The sequence below is a fragment of the Larus michahellis genome, chromosome 3 (genome assembly GCF_964199755.1).
Source record: "Larus michahellis chromosome 3, bLarMic1.1, whole genome shotgun sequence".
NCBI lineage: Eukaryota > Metazoa > Chordata > Aves > Charadriiformes > Laridae > Larus > Larus michahellis.
Window position 1 is genome coordinate 67,048,576 of NC_133898.1, and position 25,297 is coordinate 67,073,872.

Here is a 25,297-nt window from a genome sequence, read left to right on the forward strand (position 1 = left end):
ATGCCCACAGCTTAACTGCAACAGATCTTCTTCTTCCTCTATAATGTATGCTCCACTGCATTCAAATATCACTGCATAGAACAGGGGCCATATTTCCAGCAACCCATGCGGGAGAAAGGTGCTAAAACCAAAATACTGAGCATTCATTTTTGACGCCCTGTGCAATGTCACTAAAATAAATCATTAAATAAATACAACCGAAAGCTTGTTGGAGAAAGCCTTACACTGCTCACTCAGCACGGCTGAGGGGTGTAGTGTGATTAATAACTTGTCAGATGCCGGCTGTAGCAGTTACCACTCTCTCTGCTCCCTCTTGTCCATCCCCATCACACGCTTCAGGTCACTGTTTGCTTTTGCTGAGTTGTTTCCCAGCCAGATCAGCTCCCTGGTCTGGTGAACCGTGCGGTGACACAAGGACCTGTTGCAGCACAGCTCAGGGGAAGGTGCAGCCACGCACCCCATTGGGGGCTGGCAATGGCTTCAGATCCATTACTTAGAGCTGCGGCTGCCTGTGGCTTAAGAGGCTGCCTGTACTCGGGGACCCTACGCAGCACCAGCGCTTCCCCGCAGCCGCCCTGCTATATGCTATTGAACTGTTAGCACATGCCCTGGCACAGCCCATAGCGACGGGTACACCAGAAAACGGAAGGCGTCAGGGAAGAGCATGGGCCGGTGTGAAGGAAGCCATGCCTGCGGGGATGGGGAAGCAAGGCAGTGTAGCCATTTGGGCACAAGCCACGCCACGCTGCTTGCCATCAAAGAACATTTTATTCGCTAATACTGGCATAGGCGGAGCGGTTTGGGTTAGTAAAGCAGACTGTGCTTTGCTTCAGCTTTTGCCTACAAACAGCCGTTGCAGAATTGCTTGTGATCAGTTTATTTTCAGAGGTCCTGAGAGTCTCACAAGTGCTGGGGGTAAGAGCTATACACTAGTAAACAAATATGAGTATTGCCATTGTCTGCAGTGTGGTCAAGATAAAACTTTTTTTCCTAAATTGAGAGTTTATGTCTCTAGGACAGCCTTCCAAAACCATAATTTCTTCTATTTTTAGTTGATTTCAGCTAATATTTTATTAATTATTCTTAAAAATTTATCATTGGCAGCCCTTTTGTCATTCTTATTTACCGGTGAATTCTCTTCTTCAGTGAAAAGGTAACACCTTGTCCTAGACATTCTTGAGAACTTTGAAATATAAGTTTCTAGTGCAAGTCTTTTTTATGTTAAAAAAAGACCAAATAGCTTGGAAGACTTCTCATATCACAATTAAGACCTATTTTATTCTAAGCCCCCCTTCTCAAGCACAGATTGAGTGAATCATCTAAAATTTGGATAAATCATTATCTGCTCAGCACAGGCTGCGCATGGAAAAAGTGAAGCAAAAAGAACCTTTTTTGTGTTTTTAAAAGGGAAGGGGCCAAAATCAAGCTTATAAAGGAAAATAAATCTCAGCCTTAATTACAGAAAGGCTATTTTTTCCCTAAAATACTAGAAAAATTATTTCAGCTAGTGCAGCTTGATTAGATGCAAAAGGCCCTATTCTGATCTGCTGGGGTAAAAACACGCAATACACGTGCTGAAAGTTGGGCACAAACTGTAAATACACTCCAAGCTGGTGATTGCATTGTTTTGTGGTATGCCTAGCTGTGACTTGATTGATAATACACAGAGCTCTGTACTGTAAGCATAAATTACACAACATCTGCAGAAAACAGACCCTCGGGCAGAGAAAGTGTAAAATATGATGCCTGTTGACTGTCTTGTTTGAGCAGCACGTCGTTCCCCTGCACTCGCAAACTTTCCCAGTCATACTGGGGTTAATGATTAAGACTAGTGGTACCATATTATTAGATAATCTAATCCTAATAGCAGCTATTATTTTTAAGGTTTGCATATTGCAGCTCATGTGCTGCTGTTTTTCAACCAGAAAACATCTGGACTTCAGAAATATTTCACAATATATGCACGCCTGTGATACAGCGAGGAGGGCTGCTGCCTGTTGGAATGGGAGATGAAATCTTGAAAAGCTTCAGAGGTGAAATGCTTCTTTGACGTGTCTGTTGCAGTGTTAATTTGCAGTGCAGGAATTTTTTTCAAAGCAGCCAGTAATAGGCACATGTCAGAAGAAAAGGCCAGTCTGTGCGGGGACTGCTATTAGCAATTCTGCAGCTGTCCTTCATCCCCTCTCCAAATGCACCCTCCTCCCAGCCAGCCCTCTAGGGAAGGCAGGAGCCACGCGCCCACAGGAACAGCAGGTTCCCAAGTGAACGTCAGGGACTGTCCATTATTACTGTCCATCAGTAATTACATGGAGCTGAAGAGCCCAAAAGAGGTTTGATACCCTGCCACCCACCCCCATTTGATGATGGGACCTCCAGAAACACAACTGATGGATGGTCCCACAAGCAAGAGGAGCCCTGCAAGTGGAGGTGCCCATGCATCGTTTTGGGGAACTCTTCCCTGAAGAGCATTCTTCTCCATCAGCAGCAAAGCCCCCACACAGATGACATCCCTGGTCTACAGTGCTTCTTTTGCTGTAGTTTTTTCCAGGAGGTTCCTAGGTATCTAGGAAGCTGCTTCTTTTTCAGGAAGCTGCAAAACAGAATGAGCAACTACTGCGTTATCTCACGATCTGGAGAAATCTCACTGTGTAAAGCGCTACCAACTGCTCCAGTTCCTAACATTGAAACAAAATAAAAACCTCACAGCTGCCTTTCAAAGAAATTCAAACCAAAGAAGGAAGGTCTGAAGTCGTGTGACAAGAGTATTAAAAATTATGTTCACCCACCCACACTACAGCACACTTGGGACTGTTGCAACAAGCAGGCTTGGGACCGCCTCCAGGTCGCTCACACCTCTCCCATTAGCGCTGATAAATACCAAACATTTCCTAAGAGGTTAAGAAAGTGTGAAGACTTCCCCCAAACCAAAAGAGCTAACTCTCTTCTCTTCCTGTCCTTCTTTGTTTCATTTTAATCCCTGTTCCCTGCCCAGCACGAAGAACACCGTGCGGAGCAGAAAAAGCTCAAGTACCTGCAGAAGAGGCAGGCCCAGATCACCAAGGAGAAGGACCAGCTGCAGAGTGAGCACAGCCGAGCCATCCTCGCCCGCAGCAAGCTCGAGAGCCTCTGCCGGGAGCTCCAGAGGCACAACAAAAACCTCAAGGTGAGTGGTGGCCTTATCAAGGTACCCAGCAGTAGCGGGGGAAGAAGATGTTGATGCCTTCCCATCTTGCTATAGTACCAAATCAAAGAGACATTTGCGTCTGCACGTGCAATATATAATTATTCCTCCCTTGGAAATATCCAAGCACTCTTGGATGTTGAGTTTGCCTGCATTAGCTATAAGCCCTCCTTGCATTACCAGGGAGCTCAGCGCAGAGAAAACCGGTGGTGCTAACAGACCAGGTCCCTGAGACTGCAGATGCGAACGCACGTGCGTGGACAGGATAATAGGAAGAGCAGCATTGCTCCAGGGGACTTGCAGAAGGCTGGCAGGTGTTTTTGTGTAATTTGATCACTTGGACATTTTCAAGTGATCTGTGAGGACATTTGCCTCAAGACGCCAAACCTCAGGACAGGAAAAATGCCAACACTGTTTTTGGAAGTTGTTTGGATTATGAGAATCGGTTCAAAAAGGAAATTTTCAGGAGTGTCAAAAGGCTGGGATCCATATGCAGTGTCTGCCTATTGCTTGGTCCATTGCACCATTTAAATGTGAAATTTATAGTATGATTATGCTTCTTGAAAAAATTTAGGTTCAAGAAGTATATTTCTGTTGCAATCTTCCTTTTTTTCTGAATACATGTTAGTGATGGTGGTGTTATTATACAAAAAGCCTCTGCTTTGATCTGTTCAAAAACCTTCTTTATGGGGATATAGTTATGTATAGAATTACAGGTATGAATTCTCGGCATCAAGAATTTCACCTGATATAACCTCTATTAACTGTAATGGATTTTCATTCATCTCCACCAGCTCAGGAGTGGGCCTCCAGGCTCTAGCTCTGACTTCCATTGTACGTAGGAAAGAATATAGCTGGGAGAAGGAATGGCCACATGTGCGCTCGAACGGTGCACTAGTAGAAGGACAAAAGCAGTTTAATAGATAGTTAGGAAAACTAGAAGCAAACCTCTGTGCGTTCATTTATAGCAGCACAAAACTGGTAGCACCAATTGAACGTACTGTCATTTGTACCAGACCCGAGCTATGTACCTCGATATTGATCCACACTGATTTACCAGACCGTCTTTGGGCAAAATCTTTCAACACAAATACAAGCCAATTTTAAAGTGATTTAAGAGTCCAGTGTACAGTGCTTTGCAAAGACTTAACTGAGATTTCTAAAACAAATCGTACTGGCGTAACAAATCAGTGGAAACTGGGGTATAGAGAAAAACTAATTACATTTGGAAAACATTTTTGGAACAGGTTTTGTTGAATTCCTCACACGATTTCCCAGCTACCATATGCTTATTAATCTCACTACCAGAGAGCATGATTTTTCCTTTCTCTTTGCATATAAATACTTCATTACGCATTTAATCTTTACATTTAGGAAAGTCTGTTTCCAACGCCTCTCCACCTGCTGGACTGTTTTACTTTGGCACTAGGTTCCTTAAATAAACCTATCAATTTCAGACTTAATTCTGATTTTTATCCTGTATCTGTGCCAGGTGAGTCAGGAAAGGTACCTGAGCTGATCTTGTAGTAGGAAGAAGTGTTCAAATTTTGGCCACTTTTTTCTAAGAATTTGGAGACCTTTTAAGAAACCCAGAATACTAGCTTTCCTCTGGTTCCTGTGCTTTCAGTGTAAAAAAAACCAAAGTTAAATAAGACAATAAGAAAAAATACACTTGCAGAATGAATGAGGATTAAATGAATAAATAAAGGCATTCAATACCTTGATCTGGTTATTCTTGGAATATTTGCCTTTAAGCTTTACGTCCTGGAGATCTGTGAATCTCCAGAATCTCATCTTCTGTTTATTTAAATGAGTGCAATTTTCTTCCACTTATGACTATACTGAGAGGGCCCAAAGCAGGAGAATCCATCAAATGTTACTTTTAAAATCTCCTGCTTAAGTAATTTTTATTTTGGTTTTGGCAGGACAGAGAAGCTGATCCGTAATGTTTTAGCACTTGGGATTAGCACTTCTGATTATGTTCCAAAGTGTGGAGAATAAAAACTCTAGGAGATTGTGTCATTTCAACAGCAAAGGAGAAACCTGGCCTGTCCAGATCACGAACCTCCTCTGACTTGCCCTGTGGTACATTATATGCACATCACGTCATGTAAATGCCGTCTTCACTCATCTGGTGTGTGGAATTCCCATTAACTGGAGGTCGGTGCAGCCAAGTGGTGATGAATACGCAATGCAGAGATGCGCTGAAAATCCACAGGGCAGATCAGGGAAGAAAAATTTCTGGTTAGTATTGGATACTGGCCTCAAAATCTGACTAACTTACAGTCCAGCTATTCAGATTATTTCCTTGCAGTTATACTTCACAGCAGAAAACAGATGCTTAATTCTCCCTCCAAGACAAGCAGAATAAATGTTCGTGAAATAGCGGGATGCGTTCCCATTGCAACAGAGACCAGCTCTGCTAAGATCAACAGCAACTCATTTCTCTGCACAGTGTTTGTGTTCTGCCAATTATCTGACCATTTGGTGGCTGCTTAGCATCTCGTAGTGACGTGACCATCTCAGGTCCCTTGTCCCTCCTGCTACCAGGCGTTAAGCAATGACTTTCATACAAATGTCACCAAAGGCAACAGCTTTGGTTATGGGCTTGGCTCTAAACTGTCTCAGACCATGGTTCCCAGGAATGAAGAGAACGGTTCATTGAAAATGAGGAGTCCCCGCTCATATCAGCTCAGCTGATATGACTTCAGCAGACCAACAGTCTTCTTGAGTAGCCCCAGAGAGGCACCAGGAGCAGAGAGACAATCCTGCCCTGGCAAATTGTCTCACATTCCAGTAATAAATCCCAAACTCCAGAATATCCATGTCTTAATTTTACAAGGTTTTATTCAATGCATTCTTACATTTTTAGTGGTAAAACATGAGAGTGACAGCAGTATTGCAACAGGACACAAGGATATATCTTTGATAAGGTGGATATGGAGCACAATGATTAAGAAAGGGCAGGGTAAAGGGAACAACAGTTTATGGGTGAACTGTAGTCTCCCAACAACGGAAATCTAAAAAGAATTTACAATGCTTTTTTTTCTCACTAAAACTGAACACTTACTTTCAACCTATTAAAGAATAAGCACAGAGCGAAGTGGCTGACAAGGCCAAGTGTGGTTTGAATGTTATGAATTCACCATGATGATGCCCCAGCCACCCTCTGCTCCGTTCCCTGTAACCAAGCAAGCCGGGAGCTCTGCGCTCCAGTCAGCAACTTCAGCTGCAACAGCAGTTAACACAAAACAGAAGTCAGTCTTCAAGCATCCAGTTTGCGGGAAAACTTAAGGATCTTACTTTAAGCTATGGGGTCTTGAAATGGGAAAGGCTAAGGAACCTATTGGAAAAAAAAGTGCTTTTTCTCAGGTTACGGGCACAAGTATAAGCAGAGTTGGGGCTGTAGCCTTGTGATAATAAAATCCGGATGATGCTGATGATTTGTGGTTGCCAGACTGTGCCTGCCCAGGCGAGGTGGGTGAAGGGGAGCCGGCCCCACAGCCCTGGAGCAGAGCTGGCAGGGACGCAAGGCTCTGCTGGTGGCACCATGGGCATCCAGCTCCCTCCCTGGCTCCAGTGCTGATGCTGCCTCAGCTGTAGGCTTTTACAGCTGGTAAAGCTTTAAAGCAGACACATCCAAAGACCCATCACTATTCCCATGGTATTATTAGTAGCACCTAGAAGTCTCTGAGACTGAAACCCCCTTAGGGACCAGGCACAAGCCTGCCATCAGCTGGGCCCTGGCAGCGTGGCAGCCAGCTCCACAGCATGGCAGAGCCCAGAGGCACAGAGGGTTTTGTTCCTTGGCCCAGGGACGAGGCAATGCCTGCGGGTCTCTGCACAGTGTCGTAACCATGCAGCCACCTTTCTGCTCCTCTCACCTGCGCCCACCCTTAATCTGTAACTGGGGTCTCAAGGGTTTAGCAAATCACTGCCGTTTTATGAGGGATGCTGAGGAGCTCTCTGGGACACACTCCAGGCAAATATCCTCCTCAAATATCTTTTTCTCCAAAGCAGAAGAGGTCAAGAGAAATACTATGCCCTGCAACTAAATGCTTCCTGGCTCAGTGTCTTTAACCATGAATCTTTGTATTGTCTCTGTGCTCTGTAAAATTATTGTATCTCAGAAGAGAGGATGAGCAGGAAATAAGATCAATAAGATCCTCTGAGTAACACATGCACTTTTTTTTTTTTTTTTACATTTGCATGATTGCTACTCTCAGGATGTCTCATTTCACCTTGTAACAGAGCTGTGCGGTGTGACTTACACAATCCACCAATTTTTCTTGTTTTATATACAGCTGGATTTATTACTCCAGAGAGCTTTAAATCACAGCAGTGACATGTTATAACACCATTTGGTCCACCTAAACAATAAAGTATTTTTGAGGAAGGATGTTTGGAAGCTATAGAAATAGGAGTCCAAACATGCAAGTTCAATTTCTCACTCTGCCTTTGACTTCTTAAGTGTCTCTTCTCCCTGCACAGTGCTGCATGTGTACAATGGAGAACAGAGAGGCATGAGTAGTTTTTTAAACAGTGTATTAGAGATAAAATGGAGTTCTGACTTGACCAAAACTATCTAGGCATTCAAGTTAAATTTGTCAAAGTTTCAAACAAAAATAAAAAGGACGACTTTGCACAACCCAGTCTAGTGGGAGGTGTCCCTGCCCATGGCAGGGGGTTGGAACTAGATGATCTTTAAGGTCCCTTCCAACCTAAACTATTCTGTGATTCTCTGTTTCTATGACATTGTTTGTAAACATCCCCTTTCAAAAGAAAATGAAATGTTTCATTTTGTGAGTACTAAAACAGTTGATTTAAAAAACTTTCTGACTAGCGTTTTAAACTGTACTTTGGAACAGCGTTTCTGTTTCAAAATTGTCCTAAAAAGAGAGTTAAACAAAAAGTGACAAACAGAACACAGCTCAATGTCTGGTCAAGCAGAATGTTTCAGGCTAACTCAAAATCATTCTCACCAATTTAAAAAAAAATAATAATTAGAGAGCTTCTTTTACATCTTGCTGCAAATGTTTTGTGTGTCCAATTTCCAACCCAGGTACTGAACCAGGACCCCCCAAAGCCATTTCCCCAGCTCCATCTGTAATTCTTTCTTCCTCTTAAAAGGGAGCGTCCTTCTGGCCTCACACTTTGTTTTACTCTGTTTGTGAGTACACACACACACACACACACACACAAGTTCTTGTGTAAACTGAGAGCACAGCAGGGCTACATGGTGATTTCTGTGCACTACGGTACTATTAGCAGTAATAGTTGCAAGACTTTCCTCCCGTCATCCGAGGTGGTGTCATCTCAATCGCTCCCCGGTCAGCAAAAGGACAAACATCCCCTACCTTGAACAGCAGTTGTCCAAAATCAGGCTTGTGGTGTGCATGCTAAGTAGAAATTGGGTCATTTGGTATTCATCTTACTTTAAGAGCAGGGCCTGAATCAACACCTTTTATGTCACTTTCATGATATAAATTATACCTCATTAGAGTCAGCTAGGCCTTTATTCAAGTATATTTATAGAAAATATCCATATGCAGTGTTATCAGAGATTTTTATGTAAATTACTATGCTAGTTGAAACCTTATTAACGTATGCCATTTGCATGCTGTGGAGTGGGTCTTAACGTGGTTCTGGCATGATTTGTAACTACAGCAGATATGGTCCTAGCCTCTGTGCATCAGGATTACATTCCTCAGAAGGGCAGACTGCCCTGGAAACAAATGAGTAGGGAATAAAAATAGTCCATATTTCTGGTTCCAAAGCAATGAATCCAGATTCTTTCTGCATTGTCCTTTATATAAACAAATTCAAACCAGAATTTCAATAATTGGTAAAAAAAAAAATAAAATCCATCGATCTTTCTCCAGGCAAAATTCTGATTCCCTGCTTTGATTTTGTAAGAAACAGACCACAAGCTCTCCTTGATTCCACTACCTAATAAATTAGCGCAAATGTTGACGTTAGTTAAAAAGTTAGAGAGGAAAATTGAGGAACTGGGAGGGATTCTGCAGAAAGTGATAGATTTCTTTTGAAAACGAAAATCCCAAAGACCATAAATTTGATATGAGGATTCCTAGTTAAAAGAAGGCATTTTAAAGGGTGAGTTTTTAATTAGATCAAAAAGAATTTCAATAAAAGAGCTTTTGACTAGTTCCACTAAATTCTTCTTCCAAAGCAAAAAGCTGCGCTGCAGCATCATGAAACAAGACGTGCATGTATGTCCCCTTTTCCAGGCTTGCTTTGATCTGAAACTCTGCTCTACATCCATCTTTATAAATGCAAATTCTTACTTCCCTAATTTTTTCAAGGCCACGGTGTAATTTGCTCTGTAAATTTAGAATCATGCCTAATGCTGGAGCAGATGAAAGCAAGAAAATCTCCAAAGAGGAATGCAAACATGTATAATCCTTCAAAGGGAAGCCTTATGCTACTCTGAAACAGTATCTTTCTGGAACCGCTTATTATGCATCTTTCTTACACGACACCGTTCTCTCCCATTTAACAACAGGAGGAAACAATTCAGCGGGCACGGGAGGAAGAGGAGAAGAGGAAAGAAATAGCTAATCATTTCCAGGGCACGCTGAGTGAAATCCAGGCTCAGATCGAGCAGCAAGGCGAGAGGAACATGAAGCTCTGCCAGGAGAACACAGAGCTGGCAGAGAAGCTGAAGAGCATCATCGACCAGTACGAGCTGCGGGAAGAGGTGAGAGCAGCTCCCCGGCTGCCCCGGGGGAAAGAAGAGAGCATTGACAGCCTGTCGTCCCTGCCAGCTGCTGTTTGGGGTGTCCGGTGGGGGTAACGAGGGTAGCCCCCGCCACACTTTGCCCTCTGAGCGGGACTACGTATGCAGCATAGACTCCGCCTGGCAAACTCTGCGGGCAAGGAGTTGTGCCAGCCGCTCCGGGGAGAGGGACCCAGGCACCCGAGCAGCCAGATGTGCCAGCTGCCTGTGAATCTGCTCCCCCGCTCCTCTCACAGCTGCCCCAAATCTCCAGGGAGACCCCCTTTCCTGCTCCCCCCCACACCCAAGTCCCCACCAAGCACTTCCCAGCTCCCATCCCTTTGGGCAGCTGCTCCGCTGGTGATGCCAAATATACTTTTGCTCCCTCCAGACACAGGTTGCTCTGAGGTAAATGCTTTGACCCTTCCGCAGAAGCAGAAAATGAAGAAGACAGACAAAGGAGGCCCTTTGCATTGGAATAGATTCTTCTTTGCAGGGACAGTGCTCACCATAAGGTCTAGCAGATAATAGACAGATGGGAAATTATTCTTTATGTAAACATTAGAGTTGGTCAGAAAATTTTGACACAAAAAGACCCCTCCAGTAAAATCCCAAACTCCTTTTTTTTCTTTTTTTCATTTTATGACAAATGCTAACAAATATCACAATGGGTCTTTATATTGTTTCTAAATACGTTTATTGTGAGCGTCAGTGCAACCAGACAACATTATCATACTGAATAAAACATAAGTAATCTGTCCTTACAATCTGGAATGCCCGATACAATACTTGCATTTCCAAATCTGTCGCATCCTGTACGAAGTCTTATGCTGAACGAAGGAAATGTACATTCCTGTCTTGTGGTTTCTATGAGAAGAAAATGTAAAGCAGAGGCATGTGTTCAGAATATTTGCTCCTGTGAATTGTATCTAAATGAAGCAAGTGTGAAGAGGGCCATCAGCAACATCTGCCTCCTGAAGGTCACCGTGGAGCCAGATGATTTACAGGCCGGAGGAGGCCTCTGCTTCATCTGGTCTGATCTCCTCCACGTCCCCACTCACATGCTTTCACCCAGGCTCTCCAAACCCACGTTGTGCCTGTGCAGCCAGAGCAAAAGGGATGTAGGGGGCTTGTTCTTTGCAGAGAGCTGTGCACATCTTCCCAAGTATTGCAGGCGCAGCGTGTCTTTACACATTCATCCACACGGTGGCTTAGATCTGCCGGCCACTTAACAGCTCCAAAAAAAGTGTGTCACCTGCATATTTATTATTGATGAGAAATTATTTGATCTGCAGTTATATTGGATTATACTGATGACTTCATATGTAGACCATAGAATTGGCAAAGACGCTAAGGCGCTTTTTAAAATTTTTTTTCTATAATAAATTCAAATAGATAACAGAAACAGGTTTCCCTACCCATGCAAATTCTGGCACAGTTTGTTCTTCTCAGCACTGTAGTTTTTCAGTAATTGCAATAGGTTGGGAGTCTTCCTGTTTTGCAATACTTTTGCTTTGCGAGGGTTCCAGGAGATAGCTGTACATGCATGAGCATGAAGGTCTTGTGTACACAATTAAACCTGTGCATTCAGCAGAATTTATTCTCTTACAGCACCTTGATAAAATATTTAAGCACAGAGAACTTCAGCAGAAACTGGTGGATGCCAAGTTGGAGCAGTCTCAGGAGATGATGAAGGAAGCCGAGGAGCGACATCAGAAAGAAAAGGAATACGTACCTATCCTTCTAATCTGTCTGTCTTTTATCTAACTTTAGGCCAAAATGAGCCCTGCATGCTATTTCACTAATATATTGGTTCTTCAGGTCTCAGCTGGGGTATGGTAGCAGAGACGTTTTTATTGCTACTGTCAATGCTCAAGGTAAAGGAACAGCCCCTGAAAGGCTGCTTTCATTGGCATTTACAGTTTTTAGGACAAATTGCAGAGCAGTAGGTTCGAGCACAGACCACTCTAGCTAACTCAGCGATACTACACTGTTGATTCATCATGACATTGGGGCAGGTGATGCCAACAGTTTTCAAACGCTCTGATATTTGATACTCCATCCCCTCACATGATGAATGAGGACACTCAAACAATCAGAGAAAACAAGAACATAGGATTAAAGAAGGCCGGTGTTCCCCCAGGCTCAGAGCCTCCCCAGACGGCCTCTTGTGAGTGCGGTTTTGCCAGCGGAGGAGGCCACAGGAGCTGCTTGCTGTGACGGAGCTTCCCCTTCTCTTTTGCAGAGGTTCCCCTCCCCACATTGGTCTGCCAGAGCCTCTTTCAGGCAGGAAGGGTCTGGGGCCCATCAGCAGCCTCCTCTGCATTCCTCCCAACCTGGCGGAGGGGACACCTCTAGCAGGGGGACAGCAAAGAGCAGGAGGAATTCCCCCCAAAACCACACAGCTGTGGATGGAGGAGGGCATTCCTCCCTGGTCTCACACATTTTGCAACTCAATCAGACCAAAATTAAATTTCTCAGTCTGCCTGGTAGCTTCACAGCAATCCTAACGTCTACAAAGGATTGGAGTTCATCACTGACAACTAGTCCCTCTTCGCAGCGGTGGCAGCAGCTCTGAGACTGCTCAAGGGGAGCGACAGGCTCTCATCATCTGGAAGAAAGCTTTAGTTTTCACCAGCCCCCCAGCCAACTCAGGAGCAGCGTGAGAGAGCTCTAAAGAGAGAATATTTATCCCCTCCCCATATCTGGAAACAGATACATTAGCACAAGCACAGTCAAAGTATCATAAAATATGGATGACAATGTGGGGCTCTAAGCCCTGTGGATAGAGCACAAGGGGAACACAGCAACCACCTCTTACCAAGAATTGCCCAGAAGAGCATTTATCCTCTTTCTCTGCACCAATCTGGTGGCTGGGACACCCGCTCCTGCTCTGCTTTACTCCCAGCCAAGGACTGAAGGGGAAGGGGATCTGGGGCTTCTCTGTGTGCACATCTGCATGTCACTGCACGACAATTTGTGGTCCAGATGAGTTATTGCCTTTCACTGTGAGGCCCATGTAAAGCTAAAACACAAAATTTCATTCATGACAGTTCATTCTTGGCAGATTCAAACCCCAGGAAACACTTCCAAGAAATCCCTTTACAATGACAAAGCAAATTTGGGCTTTATTTTACTGCAGTCACTGTGAGTTTTGCTACCAAGTACCAGATTTCAGGTACTGAAAAAAAAGAGAAAAATATGTAAAAGATAGGGCATTGGCTCTGTGGAAAACAGACATATACAGCCTTATATCAATGACTTTTCTTGCTGTGCCTCCCAGAACATAAGTTTCGGGGCTGCCTGTTGCCTGTGATTGGCCCTGTTTCTAAACAAACCTTCTTCGTGTATTTTATCCAGAGCTGATACACGCAGTTTTGTTATTTTCATTTCTTTTAAAGCAGTGAAAGGCATCACTGTCTACATTTGGGAGTGGGAGATTTTCTTTGTGGCTTTGCTGTACGTATGACTAGCACCTATGAAATAACAGGTTTGAAAACAAGCCACAAAGCCTTTAAGAAGTGGGTGTATAATGATATGCACCGTGTACAAAGAATATTTCTCACACCGTCCAAGCTAATGCTTAAAAAACCCTACCATTGAGGTAGGCCGGTGATGTGTTGCTAACATCACCTCAGAGCAAGGCAGATTTAGCTGAAGAACTTAAGTGACCAGATAAAAGCCATGCAATGAGTCAAGGCACAATTAGCGTGTCATGATTCATCACAGGTAGCCCAGCACCCAGAGAGCTGGCCTACACTCGTCTCCCACCTCAATCCTACTGCTGAGCGCTTAGTCCCACCCACCCAGCTGTCGTGCTAGTGTCTGTGGGAGTAATGTATATATCAGAACGTATGAAATCAAGGTGGTTTGGATGGCGTCTTCTCCTTTCGTTGTATCTCTCTCCAGCTCAGTAATGTGCAAAGTCAGAGCCTTACTGCATTTCAGCATCCTGTCATTTGAGGGAAAGGCTTTCAGAACCATATGCCAATTCCTCCGTACCATTTTTTACACTCCTGTGCATGATTTCCATGCAAGATTTTGAAAATGTCTTTAAATTAATTGTTTTTGTATTCTTTTATCTATTTGATTACTCTTTGAAGGCTCACTTTGATGTCTTCTTATGCAGTTTTTCCATGTAGGAATCTTTGCCCCTGTAAAAAATTCTATACCTCAGACAGGGAGAGATGTCCCTTCCTGCAGCCTCTGTACATCACATCTCCATAGAAAGGTCATCACATTGCTTGCGCAATTCACTCTACATGTGCAACTAAGAATGTGATTCCCTACATAAGGAGCAGCAGTTCATACTGTGTGGCCTTCTCAAAGGGTCAACTTTACCTAAGGATGCAATTTTACTATCATCACATAGCTGGTCAGCGCTACCTGAACTTCTTCCCTATACCACATATTTTTAGCACTTGTAATACAAACTTTGATGTGCAATTAATTGCAGTTTAAAGCCTCTGTGGCTTTCAAGTATATGACTGGAAGGTATTGATCAGATTTCTACATAATTGGAATTTGCAGAGTCTGGCAGCAAAAAGGGAAGCTTAATTTTCATTAAGCCAGTCCCTAGATCCATGGCATTAAATGGGAATGTATGTTCTCGGGGACTGGCTTTTTCAGTCCTGAGCATGATGTGACTGTCTGGGCCTCCAGCAGCTATCACAGCTCCAATAATACAGTATAAGATCACCACACTTCACTGAAGTTCTGCTTTGTAAACACCACATGCAATATTTATTCATTTCTTTATACTTCAGCCTTCTTGTTACCACTTCATAGCCTATTAATAAATGTATCAGTTCTCCTGAATCGTTTTCTCCCAGCTCGGTGTCTGCAGATGACCTCAGGCTGCATAAAACCCCGTGCTAATTTGAGCAAGCCTCTCTGTGGCTTGCTTCCACTACAGAAGAGTTTATTAACTCTTGGATTTTTACTGGCTGCAGAAGCTATGTGGGTCAGTAGGAGAGAAGAAGGATTTCATTAACAAGCAAAAGAAGAAACTCTTCTTTGCCTTCTCTGTCCATCTCTTGTCCTGTGGCAGAAGACATGGCACGGGAGGTGGGACCCTTTCTTTATCCCAGGCACACTGGGTACAAAGGTAACTCTAGCTGAGATTTAAGCAATACAGATAAAAGCCCAGTTCTTGGAACTAATGACTGGCGTAGCAACTGGGTAGCTCTGAAGGTTCTCAAAGCGCTTTCTGTTAAATCATTCAAACCAGACACCCTATAATTCCAAAAAAAAAACCAACCCCCAAACCCAAACAAGTAGATATCAAAGAAACATGAAACTTAAAAAATCCAGATTTCATCCAAACTTAAAAAAAAAATTAAAATTTTGTGTGTATAAAACATACCTCTCCCAAGAAAACAAGTGCATCTATTGAACCAAACATCAAATTAAATTCTCAAAATAAATATTAAGAGGCAGGTAAAAAACAAAGAGAACATGGTATTTCTTCATACAATGCATACTTGAGCTGTAAAACATTGTCGTCTAGGAAATTGTAGATGGTAAATTTCAGTGGGTCCAAAACAAAAGGCCAAATTTGATGGACGAAAAATTTTTCTAGAGATAATATATATATATATGGACAAAAAGTCTAATTCAGATAGTCTTTGTGCCATAAATAGTTAGACACAGGGAGGAAATTCACTATGCTGCACAGTCAGCATTTGTAGGGTACATCTTCAGGTCTTTTGCCAGGTGGTATTCAAGCAGTTTACACGTATTATTTCCAACAAAATGGTTAGAATAAAAGTTTTTACTAGGGATCAAATACATTTTCAGCATGTGGTTCTACTCACCTTTTACTTCCCATATAAGAGTAGGATCTATTGATTTACACAGTACTTTTATTTTCAATATATTTTCAGAGCTCAACTGTCCTATTTTAAACAGTACAATTCAATCCAACAGAAGAAAGTCCTGAGGTAAACTGACTTGTTTATATGTAATTTCTCAAGTTATCATTAGCGTTCTTTTTCTAAAATGTATTTGGCCTAACCAGTAAAATGCTTTATAGGTGCTTGGTAGGCCATAGGCACATTTTTGTAACACTTCAGTAAATGTTTTCTGCCTTCAGATTAAACCAATTGCTAGAATATTACTCCGCACTTTGGAAGTGCTGACTCAGAACTGCAGCCTGAAAAAATCTCTGTACACCTCATTCCTACCATTCATCCAGCCTGAACCAAACCCTCCCATCTGCAGCCTGCGCGTCAGAACGTCATTTTGCTGAATACCTTGAAGTAGGGAATCACATCTCCCCAGGAGCAGCCAGGGATGAAACTGCAGTCAAGCTCTTCCTGGGCTGCCTCCTTGATCTAAGTGAGGCATTTATCACCCTGAGCTGGGATTTTCCGCTGATGGCGTGTCAACACAGATGGAGCCCAAAGACAATAGACACCAGTAAATGTATGACATTTACTATGCATTCCTTCTCTGAAAGCTTGCAGATTTTTTGAGGCGTGCCTGACTGTGACCATGCCCGTATGCTAAGTCCTGATCATTAATGCAAAAGGGAGTTTGCCATTCACTGGAGAGCAGGAATTAGGCCGGAGCCGTGCTGAAATGAAGGTGCCAGAAAGTATCATAACCACTCGCTAGAAATCTAGTGAAGATATGGTTAAATACCACACTTTTTAGAGCCCACTGTGCTGCACACTTAATTCCAGGTAGGTTCTGAACTTCTGTTCAGATATGTATTTGCAAACCAAATGCCCTGTCCCACGTCTCTCGATAGCCGTAAATACTCTGTCTTGCCTAACTGCTCTAACTACATTAATGTAAAAGTTAGATCACTCCTTATCAAGGTAGCAGTGGCACAAGCATAAGTAGCTGGAGGATAAGGATTTCCAACTGATACACTACGGACCTAACAATTTTCTCTCTGTTGCCCAAAACACAGCTCCTGAACCAAGCTGCAGAATGGAAGCTCCAGGCCAAAATGTTAAAGGAGCAAGAGACTGTCCTGCAGGCACAGGTGATGGTGATTGCATGGTGTGCTTTTGTTTCCCAGTTTCTAACCCATGAGGTATGTTCCAGAGAAAGTATCCAAACTAAACTGCAAGGTAATGCCTATACTGTGGCATGTAGGTTGATTAGCCTGGAAATGAAAATGCTCTGGGGAGACCTTCTTGTGTGTTGCCTTTCAGTACTTAAAGGGAAAGATGGAGACAGACTTTTTTTTCCAGGGCCTGTAGTTATAGGACAAGGGGTAACAGTTTTAAACTAAAATAGGGTAGATTTAGATTAGATATAAGGCAGAAATTCTTTACTGACAGAGTGTTGAGACACTGGAACCAGTTGCCAAGAGAAGTTGTAAATGCTCCACCATTGAAAGTGTTCAAGGCCAGGCTGGATGGGGTTTTGAGCAGCCTGGTCTAGTGAAAGATGTCCCTGCCCATGGCGAGGGGTTGGACTAGATGATCTTTAAGGTCCCTTCTGACCCAAAACACTCTGTGGTACTATGATTTATGAGTACTCACAGTACTCAACCACACAACAATGTGTGTGCCTTGACTTGATTATTCACTGTAACTACCCTTCAGGCCAGTTTCTATTCCAGCAAAGCACTAGAATACATACATATCATGAAACACGTTTAGCAGACTGGAACTGATGTGCTCATGTCCCTTTCTGGATTGGGGTGTGAAGGCAGCGTTTTCATTAACATTAGCAGAATTTCTGCTAAGGGGTTATACAAAGGGGCCTGTAGGATTTCAGTGTTTGGTTGGGATTTGAAACATTCAATAAAATAAAATCACTTGCCAAAATTACACTAAGAGTCAGTCTGGAGTGAATGGCAGTAAAAACAAGAAGCAGGCAGTACATATTACACTTTGAGATTTGGGCAGAGAGGAACCTTATGAAATTCAACAAGGGCAAGCGTAGGGTGCTGCACCTGGGGAGGAATAACCCCATGCACCAGTACAGGTTGGGGGTTGACCTGCTGGAGAGCAGCTCAGCTGAAAGAGACCTGGGAGTCCTGTTGGACAACAGGATGAGCATGAGCCAGCAATGTGCCCTTGTGGCCAAGAAGGCCAATGGCATCCTGGGGTGCATCAAGAAGAGTGTGGCCAGCAGGTCGAGGGAGGTCATCCTCCCCCTCTACTCTGCCCTGGTGAGGCCGCATCTGGAGTGCTGTGTCCAGTTCTGGGCTCCCTGGTTCAAGAAGGACAGGGAACTGCTGGAGAGGGTACAGCAAAGGGCTACCAAGATGATTAGGGGATTGGAACACCTCTCTTATGAAGAAAGACTGAGGGATTTGGGTCTCTTCAGTCTGGAAAAAAGACGTCTGAGGGGGGACCTTATCAGCACTTACAAATACTTAAAGGGTGGGTGTCAGGAGGATGGGGCCAGGCTCTTTTCAGTGGTGCCTGGGGACAGGACAAGAGGTAACGGGCACAAACTTGAGCATAGGAAGTTCAATCTGAACATGAGGAGGGACTTCTTTCCTTTGAGGGTGGCAGAGGCCTGGAACAGGCTGCCCAGAGAGGTGGTGGAGTCTCCAACTCTGGAGACATTCAAAACCCGCCTGGACGCGTTCCTGTGCAACCTGCTCTAGGTGACCCTGCTCTGGCAGGGGGGTTGGACTAGATGATCTCCAGAGGTCACTTCCAACCCTATGGTTCTATGATTCTATGAGAGTAATGCAATAATTGACCTTGGATACCAGTGAGAACACTAGATGACATGCTGGACTTTCACATCAAAAAGAAACAGCATCAGTAGATTTTCCTAGACTTATAGAAACAGTCATTTAGATTTATCTTCTTTGACCTGTCTGTAAGAAAGCTCCCTCCCAGCAGAGCTTTGGCAGGGGGTGTCAGTCCTTCAGCCCCTCTGCAGCTGCCCATCTTCTCACCTATCAAGAAGTCCTCTCCCAGCCCTTGCTCACAGCTAATGTTGCTGGTAAGTTGTTCCAGCTCTGCCCTCACAGATGGTCTGATTCCTACCTGTTGAGCAGTCAAGAAAGGCTCGCATTAAACTGATAACCTGGAAACGTGCTAAGAGGGGTTTGGTCCTTTACATGTTTTTTCAAAGGCTAAGAATATCACATAAACTGTTGCTGACACCAGTTTGACAGGTTTTGCAATCAAACCTCAAAGGCCTCCAGCTGAGTCTGTCCTGACTGCAAACCTGCTCCCAATTTTCTCAGAGTGGTTTTAATTAAACTTTTATGTTCAACCAGAAAGACTTTGTACGCAGGCAGACCTCTGTAGACAGTTTAATGAAACGGAAGGTATTGATAAAAGCTAGAATATATTAAGCACCCATTTGAAATGGTAAAATTGTTTTTAGAAAAATTCAGTCAAGCAAGCCTGCAAAGGCATTGATAATATATGTGGCCCTTGCAGACTTGCGTCGATGAAAATTAAATGATTCACTCGCTGAAATGAAACACGCAGTTAGGCGTTCTGCTCAAGTGTGAGAGCTCTGTCCCTTACACAGCAGCCTCCATTTGGAATTACAGGGAATAATACCATTATTATTGTCATTGGTAGTAGTAGTAGTAGTATGGTAGCACTGAAGGGCCCCCCCCATGGACCAGATGCCATTGTACAAGGTGTTGTCCAAGCGCAGAAGAGCATAAAGAGCGCCTTGATGCAAACAGCACAAAACAACAAATAGATATTAACAGAGGAACAGCTGCATGGAAATTATGAGAAGACATTCTCATAATTTGATATGAGATCTCATAATCTCATATGAGATTAGGAGAAGCCATAGTATAGCCCTCACTGCCTGCTACAGCGAGTGAGATACCACTCTATTTTAGAGGAGGTGATGAACACCCAGCGCTTCCTTGAGCTGGAAGAAATCAGGGGACATCAGGTTCATGCCAGCCTGCCTGTCTCTGGGTGGCACAGTGCGCCTGAGATGGCCAAATCTGTCCCTCCGAATGGTGACAGGAATCTGGCACCAGCTGAGGGAATACACCCAAACCACAGTGGTGCTTCCGAGGACGCTGCACGCCCTCCCCAGGCATGTCGCTTAGGCGGACTTTTTTAGCTTCCTGCTTTGAAACAAAGTGAGAAGATAAAAGTCAGCCGAGGCCTTTAATTTTTGGTAGCCGGTGTAGTGCAACCACTGGGCTACGGCATCCGAGAAGAACGTAACAGGGCCAAAGAGGTGTCCTCGCTGCAGCACCCTCCCAGCATGGCAATGGGGAGATGCCCCCACTTCCCGAAGCCTTGCACTTACAAGTTCTCACCTGGCATCAGCGCTGCCTCCGCTCTCCCTGCCCCTGCCACCGGGGGAGCTGGACGGGTGGTGGGCAGCAGCGAGGGGGTCCTCACCTCCCAAACCGAGGAGCACGAGTGCATGGTGCTGCTGAGAGACAGCTCTCACAGCCTGTTCCCAGCCACTATGAAAACATTCATTTATTATTCAAATTTAAATTGCAGAAGCTATTCTTGGTGCTATGGTACCGCCTAGGGCCCCAGCTGAGAGCAGAGCTTGCCCTGTTCAAACCTGAAAGATTTTTAATCCAATTAAAAAAATAGGCAAAAGTTGAAGGGGAAAAGCAGAGACAGAGAACTGAGGCGAGTTTTTTTAAGACAACGGCTCTGGGCTAGGAGCCCCATTTTGCTGGCTCCCACCCCTGTTCCCTCACCTGGCTTTGAGATGTTCAGGCATTTCTCCTTACAGCCATGACGTCTATTCCAAATGTCTCACTTGGTGCCAGTGTCCCACTTACGCTGTGACACTCAGGCTGCTACAAGAGATCCCTCTGGGTTTCTGTTTGTGCGTAGGTCACAGCTCTGGCTACAGCCTTGTATAAATACACACATTCAAGCTTCACGTCAGCTAGCTCCGATATTGGCACCACAGAGCTCTGCACGGATTAATTTCCCCTGCCTTCACCCAGCTGGGCAGGGAAGGGCTGCAGCCAGTGCAGCCATATTCACGGCCACCGAGACACCGCCTACCGCGTTTAAACTGAGCTCGGCCGTATCCACACCACACTGCAATTATGGCCACAGCATCTTCCAGGGGTCATCATAACAACTAACCAGAATGAACATGAATCATAATATAACTGTATTAAACCCACCCCACCACTAGCAACATTTTCTGCATCTTCTTTTCCTCAGTAACTGAACAGTACTCTCAGGGGAGGGTGCATGTCGGCTGGCATCACACAAAATCAAAACTCCTAGCTAACCGTTCCCTCAGCTCCCCACCGGGGCGGAGAAGGCAGCCAGCCTCCAGCCAGACGCCTGGATACCGCAGGCTGCTCTTGAACCTCCCGTTGCCCTGCGCCCACCCTGCCTCTGCCACTGCGTGTTATGCCAATAGCTCTTTTTCAAACGAGGGCTGCCAGGCTGGGCAGATGAAGTGTTCGATCACCTAAACACTGCTGGGGGTGCTCTGGCACCAGAAGGAAGTGGCTGAGTTGGAGTTGGTCTTCTTTTCCAAAGAGCAGGTAATGGTGCTTTATCTGTATAGCATCCTGCATGATTTTGGAGCTTTGGAAGTGCTTTGCCACTCAGAAGAAAAAAAAAAAAAAAAAAAAAAGAAAAGAAGAAAGAAAAAGCAGAAACTAAGATATTCTTACAGAACAATTTTTTCGAAAACATCCACAGGTTTTAGGTATGAAAATATGTCTTACTGACAAAATACAGCCACAGATGAACTTTCATGTGGCTACCATGTATAAAGTGGTAGCAAAACATGGAGCCCTAATTGCCTTAAAAGCTGGCACATAGCAACAAACCTTTCTTCTCCTCAGCACCATGAAGTGAAGTGAAGCTGGCAGAAGAGGCTGGCAGGGGATTATTTTCTCTGCCTTTACTGGCCTTGCCCGCGGCTGCAGTCCACACACAGGCTACAAAACAGAGCTGACAAGGTGCCCTCTCAGCTCACTGAAGCCACAATGCAGGGATGCAGCTTGAAGGAATCCAGTGCAGGAGATCAGGGTGGTGTGAAGCAAAGGGTGGCCTTTGCTCAGTGATGGGGCTACCCCGAGTGCCAGATAACATAGGAAAGGAGCAGCGATGCTCTTCTTCTGCAGTGGGGTCCAGGGAAGCACATGAAGTGCTGCCTGGTGCAGCTCCTGCCTGAGCCACCAAGTGGGGACTGGAAAGATGGAAGAGAGGAAACTGTGGCTGCAGTGTGATGTGGGGATGCCTCTCCCCAAACTCGCTTGGACATCAGAAGCAGTGTAGCCGGGGCAGCACCCAGCTCCCAGCCTGACTTGTTGGGTAATTAAGAAGGCAGGTAATCAGCTGGGCAGCCAGGCTGTATCGAGCTCCTCCGCTAAAGCCTGACAGAGCTTATGCCCTCAGGTTAAAGTTGGAGTTTGGAGAGGTCTGCATTGCGAAGCATTGCTTAGAGCTCAGGCAGAGTTCTGGCTCCCCCCTTGGGATAATCCCACTGCCTGGTCCTGAACAGCATCAGTGGTCAGGCCAGCTCAGGTTAGTCCCTGCCGATGGACATGGCCCAGGGTTCACATCATCATTTTCCATTCTGTAGGTCATCCTAGCAGTCCTTCCCTGTAGGTGTCAGCCACAATGTATACAGAAAAGAAGTATACAGGCTTGCGAGGAAAGGCAGGGACTGGAAATGTTTGTGGGCTTTAATGCTGTCCTCTTGAAGTCCCCATGGAGTTACCTAGGGAAATGTTTTTAGAAGTCTCCACTTCTAGGGAATTCTTCTGCTTCTGGGCACCCCATAGAGACACCATAGCTGCGACATTCAGGAGAATACGGCACCCATAATTCCCAGGTCTTTTTAAAATCACTGGCCTGGGTCTTTCTATTCTTCCTCAGTTTACCTTTCTGCAACAGAGGAATCATAATAGTTTGCAACCTTAAAAAGATGCAGAGATTTTCAGTTCTCTGATGTTTGTGCTTCATGGTCTCCAAACAGAAGCTAATTTCCATGTCCAAACACAATTTTATTATCTTCTACCAAAGTAGAAGTTCACCATCCTGGAGACTGAAATTACTGTGATTATTTTTTTCCCTGTTAATGCAGATCACGCTCTACTCTGAAAGGTTTGAAGAATTTCAGAAAACATTGACCAAAAGCAATGAAGTGTTTGCCACGTTCAAACAGGAGATGGAGAAAGTGAGTAGCAGCTCATACCTGAACTCCGTGCTTGAGACTCCCCTTTTAGATTTTGATATTTCTCACTGCAATAATTTTATCTGGGATGGGGACATTTCTGCACATTTTGGAGAACAATCTCATCAACATCCAAATAAGATCTGGGGCACACTTGGCCACAGTGACTGTAGCTTAGACTTCAGCACTGCAAGCTGAACATTTCACTCTCCCTTTCAGCTAAAACTGAAATTGCCTTGAAGAACAAACATTTTACATAAAACCTAATGTGTTGGTTGGGTACAGACCCCTCAGAGACACCAAAGGGGGAGTCTCGAGCTGCTTTTATCAACCCGTGTCTCCAGGAGTGCCCAGACCCTCCTGGATGACTGACACTGGTACACAAAGGTTGACACAGGCTACGTGTCTTCCTACTGGAGTGTGTGGAAAGAGCTGAAGCCCACCAACACCTTCCCACCACTAAGCCAAAGTGACTGTCCCCTTGCAGCTGGCGTACTTGTTTCCTGTAATGAATGGGAATCAAAAAAATAAACACACCCGCTTTCATAATAAACAGTGTTCCACTCTGCCACCAGGGCCCAAAATCCTGGTGCTCTGATCCAGGCAACCTCTAGTGATCTTCACAGAGTTCAGCCTGCAGGAAACCAAAGGGAAAGACGGTGCTGTATAGCTAGCAGCGTGTGTTGGTGGTAGCATAGAGGGGACTAATCGAGAGGGAACTTCCTTGGCAGTGCTGACTCAGAAGATAAAAGCCCCTCTTTAACCTCCCAACAACGCAACACTGCGGTCTTCGTAAAGAGACAAACAGAATAATGACATCTTTCATGGCCTTTTGCTTTTGTGATAGTTTGTACTCTGGAAGTTATCTATATTTTTACAGACATAATCAACTGGTCCTACTTTAGGACTACAGACTGGAGGCTGAAAGTTACATGGCAGCTACTTAAAACCAAATGCATCTTTTAACATAAATTATTACTTAGCAGGGCCACTACAGCTGCTGGTAGCAGCATTATGAGTACAGCCAAAGACATAATAAAAGGGCTGCCCTAATTTAATCTGCAGCATGGAATTCCTGTTGTGATTCAGCTTTTCCTCTTCCTTCTATAGATGACAAAGAAAATGAAGAAGTTGGAAAAGGATACTGCTACCTGGAAATCCAGGTTTGAGAACTGCAACAGAGCGTTACTGGACATGATTGAAGAGGTAAGTGGTCTTTTTCTTCTCAGGATGCACCTCTTCCCCCACATAATGCTTTAACTAGGAGATGACATGACCTGAAACCACCAAAAGCCAATAAAAAATTTGTTCTTGAAACTAAGGGTCTTTTTTTTCAAGCTACCTTGATAATTAGGTGTCTTAAAAAAAAAAAAAAAAAAGAAAAAAGACAAAAATCCCAACTGCTAGAGCTTTTAGATTGTGCAGAGACATTCATTACGTCCACGAGAAACTGAATTATGTAACTGTGAATTTTAAGTGCTCTAAAAATGTGTGATTGTTAATGCTCTTGCATAGGCGAAAATTGGCATTAGTTCACTTCATGTTACTTTCTTTCTGCATAAGAGCATCTACCCAGGGAATTAATGTGCTCTAGCTAATGAACTTTAAATTCATGCCTTTTGTTGACTTCCTGTGTAAGCAAACTCTAAGAGCCAAAAGCAAGTACTGTGGCTCACCACAGTTTTAAACATGCCATCACGGGGGCATTGCAGGGGAAATTCATAAGCATGTTGGAACTCGGTCAAATAAGATAAGAGGCTACCTGAAGTATCTCCCTAAACTTACACTGAACTTAGACCAGGTCTTTTTGGTTAGCTTTGTAGCTCTGTGCTACTGCTATTTCTACTGGCTTCTGCATCTCTGGTTTCCTCACTGGGTGTAGAAGCAAGAAAATGTTCCAATTCAGGCTGCTCTCACAGAACCTAGAAGCAAAATAAATAAAAAATATAATACAGCTAGTTTTCCCCCAAATTCACACCCATGAAGTCCAGGTAGGTTTTTGGATGCTTATCTGTATGGACATTCACTATGTTTTTCCATCTCTATATCACCAGGTATCCCTGCAAATATTTTTGAGTGAAATTGATCTGAATCTGTATGTAGAATGCTAATATACACTAGTAACAGGTGTGAATTTCCTCTTGAAGCTTCAGTACAAAAGACCATGGTTATTGCACAGCAGTTGGTGAAAGCCAGCTACCTGGCAGAGTCCAGTGAGGGCTGCCTAGATCTCAAATTGTTTCCTAATTGCCCGTTCCACCAATGAATTGCATGCACCCAAACTCAGTCTGCAC

At 44.2% G+C, this 25,297-nt stretch overlaps 1 protein-coding gene across 2 annotated transcripts in view; it reads left to right on the forward strand.

The window, feature by feature from the left end:
• The window catches only part of TXLNB (taxilin beta), a 38,538-nt gene that overhangs the window by 9,640 nt on the left and 3,601 nt on the right, over positions 1-25,297 (forward strand). The window contains exons 4-9 of one of the 2 annotated variants that reach the window (XM_074580590.1): positions 2,993-3,163; positions 9,705-9,899; positions 11,529-11,648; positions 16,837-16,911; positions 22,914-23,006; positions 24,114-24,209. In XM_074580590.1, coding sequence (XP_074436691.1) covers positions 2,993-3,163; positions 9,705-9,899; positions 11,529-11,648; positions 16,837-16,911; positions 22,914-23,006; positions 24,114-24,209 — 750 coding nt within the window. Of the gene's footprint in view, positions 1-2,992; positions 3,164-9,704; positions 9,900-11,528; positions 11,649-16,836; positions 16,963-22,913; positions 23,007-24,113; positions 24,210-25,297 lie in introns of both variants that reach the window. The other variant, XM_074580589.1, reaches the window with a different exon arrangement.